Consider the following 12,109-nt stretch of genomic DNA (forward strand, 5'->3'; position numbering starts at 1 on the left):
CAACAGGTCATGATGCTTGATGCTTCAGTCCATTAACCTACAAGGAACTGAATGAGCAAGGAAGCAGATCCATTCTAGTCAAGGCTTGAGATGACTGCAGCCTGTGAGAGACCCAGAGCCAAACAACCCAGCTAAGCCATGCCTGCATTCCTAACCCACAGAAACTGTGAAATAATAAAAGTTTTAAGCCACTGAGTTTGGGGAGATTTGTTATGCAGCCATAGATGACTAATGCAATTTTAAATTGGTTTTCAAATAAATCCTCACCCAAGAAATAAAGAGTCTGATGAAGAAAAAAATACATATATTCTCCACTCCTTCCACAAAATGTCTATCCATTTCATAGAATTTGGTTCTCCATTTCAAACTATTACAGCTCGCCATTTCTTCCATGGTAAAGGAATTTTAACTAGACAGGTGGCTACAAAATATAATCAATACATTTTCTGGCCTCTTCAGCTGCTAGCTGGCCATGTGACTTAAATTTTGGTAAATGGGATACATGCATAAGTGTTGTGACAACTTCAAGAAATTATCCATAAAGGATAGCACATAGGTGCCTTTTGCTGTCATACTCATTCCTTCCTCTGTCTTGCTGCCTAGTACACAGATGCTGCCATCTCCGACCATAAATTTGAGACCATAACAGCAGGAAAAACAAAAAAAGCATGACAGGAAGAGCCTGAAACTATTACATACTGTAGATCAGTACACACCACGTGGAACCCTGAACTCCCTACTTAAGACTTTCCCACAGGAGAGAAATAACTTAGTCTTTTTTTCCCAATCACTATTATTTGGGGTTTTCAGTTATTTACGGCTGAAGCTGATCTTAACTGACAAAGAGAAGCACTTAGTGGAAGGCAAAATGCTAAGCAAATACAACTACTGCCTTATACAACCATCAGAACATGGGAAAATAGTCATTACCTGCTCTGTTTCAGTCAAGCCTGAAGAAAACTATAATAAAATGAATAGGCACTATAGCTAGTCAGTATTGAGGAAAAATAAAACAGATACACAAACTAGCATGATTGAAAATGAATAAACACAGGAAGTATTTTATGAATTTCAACAGTGGTAGAATTATAATCTAAAGTATCTTTATCGACCCAATCATCCAGACAGATCAATATGCTCAAAGTACTTTCCTTTTCCTACTGCTAATACACTGATTTACCCAACTCCAACTAAGTCAGCAACAGCCAAAGACCCAAAATACACATTTCTATAACTCCAGTTTTCTCTTTATCTATTCTTTCTCGTCTATGTCTACATTACATTCTGTATCAGTTAGGGTACAGTCTAGGCTCTCTCAAAAAGATCAAACATACATCAGCTAAAATAAGATTAGTATTACATGCGTGCTCTCTCATCTTACAGCCCAGAAGAAAGCAGGACAAGGTGGCAGGCCACTCTGCTCCCTAAGGTCATTCAGAGGTCCAGGTTCCTTCCATCTCTTGTTCCACCACCCCTAGGTAGTTATCCTCACCTGCCTGGTTTAAGCTGGGTTAGTGCTACATCCCCATTTCAACCCACATAAGGAGAAAGAAAGTCCCAGACAAGTGGCCTTGTTACAAGGAGACAACCCAGAAGTTGCATGTACCACTTTTACTCACACTTAGTCACATGGTCACGACTTAGCCACACAGGAAAACTGAGACATGTCATCTCTACCTGAGTAATCACATACCTAGATAAAACTGCCAGGGGTGTGGAGAGGGCTGATAAGGGAAGGAAGATGCAGATCTGATACTAAAGGAAAGAAGAAACTCAATAAAACGGGCCAATGAGAACTAACATAACTTCAACACACATATAATTTTAAGGTAAGCCACCTTTCATTCCTTTTTGGAAAAGAGTAAGATAAATGCTAATTCTCAGATGAAAGTATTAAAAAGAAGACATTTAAAATACTAATTATAAAATTGAGCAGTATGTAACAAATTACAAATGCACATAGACTTTAACCTTGTAAATCCACTTCTAGAAATTTATTCTACCAATTTACTTTCCCATGTGAAAAATGGTACATGTACAAGATCAATAATTGCAGTGCTGTGTATAAAAGAAAAGATTTAAACCACCGAAATGTCCATCAATATAAGACTGGTTAAATAAATTTTGGGACATTCATTCAATAGAATGCTTTAAATATTTAAAAAAAAAGGAATTAGGAAGCTCATGAGAGGCTAATATGGAACAATCTCAAATTCAAAAATACATTAAGTGAAAAAGGCAATATACAGAACAGTGTGTTTATTAGGTTAACTGCTAACAATTAAATAACAAAAAAGGGAGAGCAGGAGAGGCCTCTCTCAGGGTAGCGACATTCAACAGGAGCCTTGAATGACAAAAGGGAGCTAGCCATGCAAAAAACTGGGGAAATAAAAGTGAAGCCAGTGCAAAGACTGTAAGGTAGGAATGAGTTTGGCAAATTCAAGGAACATAGAAAAATCCAGATAATGCAGGCAGTATAGGCTATGCTAAGGAATTTGAAAAAGAAAAAGCTCAGGTAGGATTTTAAAAAGCATGGGGGTAATTCACTGTGATGACAATTTTTAAAAATCACTTGGGGGAATTCCCTGGCAGGCCAGTGGTTAGGACAATGCGCTCTCACTTCTGAGGGCCCAGGTTCAATCCCTGGTCAGGGAACTAAAATCCCAAAGTCTGTGTGGCGCAGCCAAAACATAAAAAAATAAAAAGTAAAAATCACTTGGTAACTGTCAGCACAGATATGGGCAATTGTAGGAGGTAAGAGACCAAGTTCAATGCAGTCTACTGCAGTGAACTCAAAAAAAGTGACTGAACAGAAGTATTAAGCAGATACAGATGGAATTGAGCAAGATTTCAGAAATAAAAAGGACAAGATTTGATAATGGATTGGAAGTGTGGTATGTAGAAAAAGATGTGGAGTGAATCCTAGGTGACCACTGGATGGATTGTGATGCCCTTTCCTGAGACAGGGAAGACCAAAGCAAGAGCAAGTAAAAACAGTTCTAAACAGAATGGCATGGACTTTGTACCTAAGGACACAGCATATATTTGCAACTTTTGAATGATAAGATAATTCCCAATAATAAAAATTATTTTAGGACTGCATTTATTATTGCCTCCTCACATTTACTTTCTATTTGTAAGACCTAAGGGAAAAATATTAACAACATCACCCAATACTAAAAAATTCATTTTTATCAGAGTACGTACCAATCAATCAAATTTACTACTAAGATATCAAAAAGTCCTGAATCTCTAAATTTACTTATAAAAATAGCAAAATAGGGACTTCCCTGGTGGCGCAGTGGTTGAGAATCCGTCTCCCAATGCAGGGGACATGGGTGCAAGCTCTGGCCCGGGAAGATACCACATGCTGCAGAGCAACTAAGTCCATGCGCTACAGCTCCCGGGCCTGAGCTCTGCAGCCCACAAGCCACAACTACTGAGCCCACGTGCGGCAACTACTGAAGCCACATGCCTAGAGCCAGTGCTCCACAACGAGAGGCCCACGCACCGTGGTGGAAGAGTGGCCCCCACTCGCCGCAACCGGGGAGAGCTTGCATGCAGCAACGGAGACCCAACGCAGCCAAAAATAAATAAATATATTTATTAAATAAATTAATTAAATTAATTAAAATAGCAAAATAACAGAATAAAAATTAGAATACCTTTAACGTTAGCATTTAATGAAAGGAGGTGAAACAAAAGCAAAAGCATTCTGTTTATAGGATTGTATTCTGGCTTTTCAATATGTTGATTCCTCAGATCTTTAATAATATCTGCTGGTTTAAAATACATTCCAGGGCTTCCCTGGTGGCGCAGTGGTTGAGAGTCCACCTGCCGATGCAGGGGACACGGGTTTGTGCCCCGGTCCGGGAAGATCCCACATGCCATGGAGCGGCTGGGCCCGTGAGCCACGGCCGCTGACCCTGCGCGTCCGGAGCCTGTGCTCCGCAATGGGAGAGGCCACAACAGCGAGAGGCCCGCGTACCGCAAAAAAAAAAAAAAAAAAAAAATCCATTCCGGTAAGTATTTGTTACTTATCCTGCTGTTGTAATCTGTGCAATAACTCTCTGACTAAACACAGTGTTGAGAAAGTTTTTAGAGTCAATTTATGATCAACTCTTCCAGAAGTAGCTGGATCCACGTTTACATTTTTAATTTAAATAGTGACCCTCCTACGGAAATCAAAATAAAATTGTCGTTTTCTTCCATAAATAATCAAACTTAATATGCACTCATATCACACTCAAGCAGGTAAAGCCTAGACAACTAATAGACTAAAATTTCCCCTGTGGTATGAGGCGCACAAAATATTGTTTATTATCACGATTGTTAACAGAAAATATTTTCCATAGCATCATGCTATAAATAATATCTACCTTCCAATGGGCAGTTTGAAAAAAGAACAAAATTATGATTCCCAAAGGATTAACAAATTAAATCTTGGCGTGTTTGATAGGAATACTTTTTGCCCCTCAAAGAAAAATGTGTTCTATAAACTTTCAAGATGTATTTTAGTTACTGAGAAAATGCGTGATGAACAATTGCAATCTCAGAATAATGCACAATAATTCTGATTAACAGGAGTTACCAAAAGGAAGTGAAATTGGTGGGAGATAGGAGCAGTCATTCATTTTTCTTTATATATTTGTACAATATTTAAAAGTTTGCCGCAGTGAATGTGCCTCACTTTGGTAATTTTATTTTACACTTAAACCTGGAGGGGGGAACACAGCTGCAGCCTCTGAGAAGTTTAATGCTCAAACAACAAAACCGCATCTTCCCTGACAACATGCTATCATGAATTCACAAATACAACACAATATGTCAAACAGTTATAAAATGTAAATGTTGACTTCAGTTGGAATAAGTGAGTCACAATATCTATATTAAGCCTTGCACAGGTTGAAAGTAAACACCATGTGGCCTTCAGAAGACCTTCTAAAATTCCACAATATTATTTTTAAGTTTTGCATTAGGCAATTGTTTCTTAATCAGAACTACATATACCCATGTGAGGTTTGACATGCTCTCTGTACAGTTATGAGACAACCCTACTTTGAAAGCAAATTACAGAAAGCACAAAACAAGGTGTAACATCACAACTTGATGCAAGGAACTAGCAGATGAACAATTCAACCAAGTGCACAGTTAGGTGTGTATGATTTTCCAGGTTTTGACAACATAAAAAGATGTGCCCTGATGAGCTGGGCCCACTGGACAGTTGAGTAAACAAAGAAGTTGTATAAACCAATTACACCAAAGAACTGAGCACTAGTGAGGTATGACATCTATGGAACAGCTGTGCAATCATAGCTTTTACCTGATGTGGGATAATTTTTGATGCATAGGAATGATGAGAGAACTCAGGCTTTCTCTGAATTCAGCTGCTAAGATTGAACTCAGTGGTTATATTTTAGACCCACATTAACACTCTAGACTATATAGACAGTACTTGCTAACTTTACTTGCTATATGAAAGAAATATAAATGAAGTAGCTCAGGTTCTCTTGTAAAAATGGCAAAAGGTGAAACTTAAAAAATGTAATGTGCATTATGCAAATTAGCATTTCAAACTCCCCAAACTATCCCACCTATCTAACAATGTCTAAAACCAGCATGACCATTGGATATGTCCACGGCTTAGTCAGATCTATAAGGATCTCAGCAGAACATTGAAGATATCTGTGTTTGGATCAACTCCCTCGATACAAGCATGCTCACAAGTTGTATACCTATGTAGCAAGAAATAGAAGCCTCATACAAGTACATTAAGAATCACAAACATAGTAATGGAATCTGATAGATATAGAAAGATTCAGGGAGTTTCACTTCTAAAAATGACAGACTAGATAATTCAGACCAATCCTTCCACTGAAAATAACTTAAATAGCAAGAAATAATACTTTAAATATCTGTTTTAAGGCATTGGAAAGCTAAAGAGATAAAGACATATGAGACCAAGATGCAAGAGAAAAAAGAAACCCTATCCTTTCTCTCTCAAATATCAGCCCATTTCAGAAAAGGCAGCAGAGACACTGAGAAGCTTAATAGTTTTTCAACAGATGCATAGGGTTAAAGAGGAAAAACAAGTTGAGAGCCCTTCCCAGGAAGGAGGTCCCTGGTTAAACTTCTCCATCCCCACAACCCAGCCTGTGGGCTGGAATCCTGAAGGACTATACACTAGCAGGAAGGATGAATCAGAAATAGTTGAAACCTGGCACTAAAGTTTAACACTGAAATATCTCAACAATAAATGATAAGGTAATTCATGAGTGCTATGGCCCCTAATCTAATCTGCAACCAAAAGGAAACATGTCCTTTCATACATAGTAATTATCAAATTATCTATGCAAGTTTACTTTGAAGAGAATGAAATAGTTTCTGTCATCAAAAATAACTAGACAATCAAAAGTAAACAGAAGGCAAAAACAATGTGATCAAAATCCCAGGAAAATAAGACATAATAGAAACAGACCTATAGAAGATCCAGATGATGGAGTTATGAGACAGAGATACACAGATTGAGGATTAGAACTACGAAGTAAAAGAAAAGAAATAAAAATTCTAGAAATGAAATTGTAATAAGTGAAAATAAAAATCAGTGGGTGGTTTTAATAGATTTGATTCAGCTGAAGAAAGGGACTAAATGAAAGGTCAGAAGAAAACATTCCAAATGAAGAATGGAGAAACAAATTTTAAAAATCATAAAAATGGGGCTTCCCTGGTGGTGCAGTGGTTGAGAGTCTGCCTGCCGACACAGGGGACATGGGAAAAGGTGGAAAATGAACTAAATTAAATTTTAACAAAAGGTTCCATTAAGAGAGTTTTAAAAATAAGAAGCAGCAGCTGTAGAATAGGACACAATATTTGCAATACGGATAACTGACAAAGTGCTTGTATACTAAATATATAAAAACCTCCCACAAATCAATAACAAAAAGACAATCAAGCCAGTAAAAAAGTGGGCAAAAGAAGCAAACTGGCATTTCAAAAAAGAAACTAGCCAATAGCCGACAAACATACGAAAAGATGCTCATCAATGAGCTCATCCTTGAGCATCATGAGTAATCATGAAAATGCCAATAAAACCATGCTGAGATACTGTGAGCACCTAACATAATGGCTACTAATGAAAGACTAATAATACCAAGTCTTTGAAAAGCAACACAATTTCTCATATGCTGCTAAAGAGTGTAAATTAGTGAAGCCACTTTGAACACCTGTTTATCAGTATCTACTAAATTGGAAGGCACCTAACAATTGCACTCCATGTTATATACCAACAGAAATGCAAACACGTGCACTAAAACAATAAGATTGGTAGCAGTACATTATGCGTAATAGCCCACAATTTGAAATAATTCAAATACCTATCATAAAATGTTAAAATATATTGCAGTATATCCGTACGATGCAATACTAAGGAGCAATAAAAAATGAACAAACTGCAAGTACATGACACGTCACCCAGAAATATCACAATTATGATCAGCAAAAGAAGTCAGACACACAAAAAATGCCCTACATGGTTCCATTTATATAAAAAGTTCAAAACAGGTGAAATTAATCTATAGGTTTAAAAGTCAAAATAGTGGTCAGAAAAGGAGAAATTAGTGGTTGGGAGGGGGAATAAGGAGGCTTCTTGTGCACTGGCAATGTTCTATTTCTAGATCTGGGTGGTGGTTTCATGGGTGTGCTCACCTTGTAATAATTCATCAAGCTATATAATAATACATGTACTTTTCTATAAGCACATTGTACCTCCAAACTTTTTAAATTAAAAATAAGAGAAAATAAGTTGATCTCTTTAAAAATAGAGCATATCCATATCTTAGCATATGTGGCCAATAAATTCAAACTCCAAAATAAATTCAGCACATCTATGTAAGAAACTGTAAACACAGTAACATCTGGAGAAAAATTACAACTGGAGAAAAATTATCTGCTTTTATTAGGAAACTCTCAATTTTAATAAAACAAGTTAAGAAAATTCTACTATCCCTTGCCTTACAAAAACAACGTTTTTGTGGTAAATGAATGAATATACAATTGCTCCTGAAGTGGATAAGTTTGCAACAGTTTAGTGACAATTTCTAATGATATTTTTCTCCTAAAAAAAGGAAAAAAACAACCTGATGATGCAAAGAAATGGACAATGTATGTACTTCATTTTTTATTTTAATTCCATCAAGAATAGTGATTTGATAAAAAGAAATCACTTAATAATGAGTGTCGGGCTTCCCTGGTGGTGCACTGGTTGAGAGTCCGCCTGCCAATGCAGGGGACACGGGTTCGTGCCCCGGTCCGGGAAGATCCCACATGCCGCGGAGCGGCTGGGCCTGGGAGCCATGGCCGCTGAGTCTGCGCGTCCGGAGCCTGTTGCTCCGCAACGGGAGAGGCCACAACAGTGACCTGGCCCGCGTACCGCAACAGTGAGAGGCCCGCGTACCGCAAAAAGTGAGAGGCCCGCGTACCGCAAAAAGTAAATAAATACAAACAGTGAGAGGCCCGCGTACCGCAAAAAGTAAATAAATAAATGAGTGTCAACAATCTGAGTTTGAGATAATAAAACTCGAGAATTCGGGGTTTTTTTCAATCAGCACCACGTCAAACAAAAAACAGAGAGCAACAGTAACAAAAAAACAAACAACCCCATCCAAAAATGGGCAGAAGACCTAAACAGACATTTCTCCAAAGAAGATATACAGAATGCCAACAAACACATGAAAGAATGCTCAACATCATTAATCATTAGAGAAATGCAAATCAAAACTACAATGAGATATCATCTCACACCAGTCAGAATGGCCATCATCAAAAAATCTAGAAACAATAAATGCTGGAGAGGGTGTGGAGAAAAGGGGACACTCTTGCACTGCTGGTGGGAATGTGAATTGGTTCAGCCACTATGGAGAACAGTATGGAGGTTCCTTAAAAAACTACAAATAGGGCTTCCCTGGTGGCGCAGTGGTTAAGAGTCCGCCTGCCGACGCAGGGGACACGGGTTCGTGCCCCGGTCCGGGAAGATCCCACATGCCGCGGAGCGGCTAGGCCTGTGAGCCATGGCCGCTGGGCCTGTGCGTCCAGAGCCTGTGCTCCGCAACGGGAGAGGCCACAACAGTGAGAGGCCTGCGTACCACCAAAAAAAAAAAAAAAAAAAAAAAACTACAAATAGAATTACCATATGACCCAGCAATCCCACTCCTGGGCATATACCCTGAGAAAACCATAATTCGAAAAGAGTCATGTACCAAAATGTTCATTGCAGCTCTATTTACAATAGCCCGGAGATGGAAAGAACCTAAGCGCCCATCATCGGACGAATGGATAAAGAAGATGTGGCACATATACACAATGGAATATTACTCAGCCTTAAAAAGAAATGAAATTGAGATATTTGTAATGAGATGGATAGACCTAGAGTCTGTCATACAGAGTGAAGTAAGTCAGAAAGACAAAGACAAATACCGTATGCTAACACATATATATGGAATTTAAGGGGAAAAAATGTCATGAAGAACCTAGGGATAAGACAGGAATAGAGGCGCAGACCTACTGGAGAACGGACTTGAGGATATGGGGAGGGGGAAGGGTGAGTTTTGACAGGGCGAGAGAGAGTCATGGACATATACACACTAACAAACGTAGTAAGGTAGATAGCTAGGGGGAAGCAGCCGCAAGGCACAGGGATATTAGCTCGGGGCTTTGGGACAGCCTGGAGGGGTGGGAGGGGGAGAGTGGGAGGGAGGGAGACGCAAGAGGGAAGACACATGGGAGCACATGTATATGTATAGCTGATTCACTTTGTTATAAATCAGAAACTAACACACCATTGTAAAGCAATTATACCCCAATAAAGATGTTAAAAAAAAAAAAAAAAAAAAAAGGAGAGCAAGGAGCTCTTTGCAGCAATGCTGATTACACAGTTCTGTGAGATGACCTGAAAATACTTAATGGGGAGTGCTACAGAGTCACTACCAAAAAATTCTGTATATCTCAAATATCATTTAATAAAAACCACAATATCACTGAATCAATAAAATTTTAAATCTCCTTCAAATATTCATAACTCTAAAAATTAATTCTATCTCTAATATACTACCACTATAAATATTTCAAACTTAAATACCTAAAATTCATGAATATTTTATAAGAGGTGCAAGAACATATTTTTAGACAAAATGCATATACTGCCCAAAAAGTTAAAATCTAGTAAACTTCACTGTGATTACGACCAGCTCAATCACTCTACCACCTGTGTATGAAATAAAACTTTCTATAAATAAAGAGTTCTCACCACTTGTTGTTTTTGGGTTTCATTAAGTTTTTCAGTCAGTTCTTCCAAAGCCCTTTTTGTTTCAGCATCGGACCTAGGCACATAACAAAAAAAGAGTATTTTTTTAAGTTGGCTATTTGAGAAAATATACATAATTCATGAAATTTACAACATCATAATATGTTATTACATAATACTCTGCTGCAGTGGTTCTTAGACGTTAGCAAACCTATGAAACACCTGGAGGACTTGTTACAAACACAGTATCTATCAGTAGATATGCAATGGAGCCCAAGAACGTACATCCCTACAGATTCCCAGGTGATGCTGATACTGACAATCTGGGGACTACACTTTGAGAAACAATGCTATACTAGATCACCTTGAATAAACAAACACACTGAAATATCTCCCATTTTAAATTAAGAAGAATGAAAGAGGTAAGGAGGACAAAACTCTTGATCTCACATCCTCTCCAGGAATTCGTAATCAAATTACATCTGAGTGTGCTATACAAACTCTGTCCTCACTCATTTATCTCCCATTACCTTTTTCCCATCAAATTAATAACACACATGATAAATAATCAAATCGTACAGGGAAACGTATAAAGAAAAGCAAAGCCCTTTCTCTCTCACACTTATCTGGTTCCAACCCCCGCTGGCAACCATGCTCAACTAATACGTTCTCAATTCTTTTGCGGGCTACCTCCATCATTTTCAACTCGAGATATTTTCAACTCTGTTTTGAAATATTTAACTCACACTCCTCTTCAATTTCAGATAAATTTATTACTATTTTCAGTTCTTCTATTGGTTACCTGTGTAACTTAATACATTTATACCCATTATGAATTACTCCATCATAGAGAATTAATGCTTTTTGCTTACATTCTATCATGCTCACATTTTTGTCAGCTTCCTAGTTGGATCACTAACTTTCCTGTGCTTTCTTTTTTTCTAGAGTTTTCCGTTACCTTTTGGCCTTACACGGGCCTTATTATCACATCATTGATGTTTTTCTCCCACTTATTACTCAATCATCTACTAAGAATCTACTCCATTCTTCTTGACTACATTCTTCTCAAAGGACACTTACTTCCTGCTCGAATTCAGTGATTACTTTCTGGGCCTGCTATATGGCTATCATGCTGGAAATTACTTTCACTGAAGTCTCGGGTTAGTTTTACTATTTCTTATAACCTATATCTTCCTTTTTCTTGGTTGCCATTTTATTTGACTCATATGCCCTTAGTAATTTCCTCAGAAAGAAGTTACCTTAAACAGTCGACTTTCTAAGTCTTTAGATCTCTTAGAAAGTCTTTACTTGTACTTCTTTCTTGGCTTTTGTGATTCCATGTGCTGCTGGATTTCCCATACCTCACTAGCTCTTTCTTCTCAAGCCAGCTCCTCTTTTTATATGACTTCTAAATATGGGAACTCCTGGGCATTCAGCTCTGTCCTTGATGTTCTCCCTACAGTTTCTCTCTAGATATCATCCATTTCCATAGCTCCAAATATCACTTCTATATGCTTACCACACTTAAATTTATCTCTCTAATGGAGACTTCTCCTTTGAGTTCCAGAGTAAATATCTGGCTGCATATTTTACATTCCCACTTGGATGTCTCACTGGCATCTGAAACCTAACATATCCAAGGCCAAACTCTTAATTTCTATGCCTCACCTACCCCCACCAGTCTTCCATATTTCAGGAAGTGGATTTACCATCTATTCAGTTACTCAAGTCAGAAATCTGAGAGTCATCCTTGGTTTATTCTCTCTTACCCCTCATAACCAATCCATTGCCAAATCCTAGCTCTCTGTTCTC

At 38.0% G+C, this 12,109-nt stretch overlaps 1 protein-coding gene across 2 annotated transcripts in view; it reads right to left on the reverse strand.

The window, feature by feature from the left end:
• Window positions 1-12,109, reverse strand: part of CEP128 (centrosomal protein 128) — a 436,342-nt gene that overhangs the window by 375,182 nt on the left and 49,051 nt on the right. For both annotated transcript variants that reach the window (XM_032624894.1, XM_032624895.1), the window contains one exon: window positions 10,301-10,373. In XM_032624894.1, coding sequence (XP_032480785.1) covers window positions 10,301-10,373 — 73 coding nt within the window. The remainder of the gene's footprint in view (window positions 1-10,300; window positions 10,374-12,109) is intronic.

This window comes from Phocoena sinus, chromosome 2 (assembly GCF_008692025.1).
Source record: "Phocoena sinus isolate mPhoSin1 chromosome 2, mPhoSin1.pri, whole genome shotgun sequence".
NCBI lineage: Eukaryota > Metazoa > Chordata > Mammalia > Artiodactyla > Phocoenidae > Phocoena > Phocoena sinus.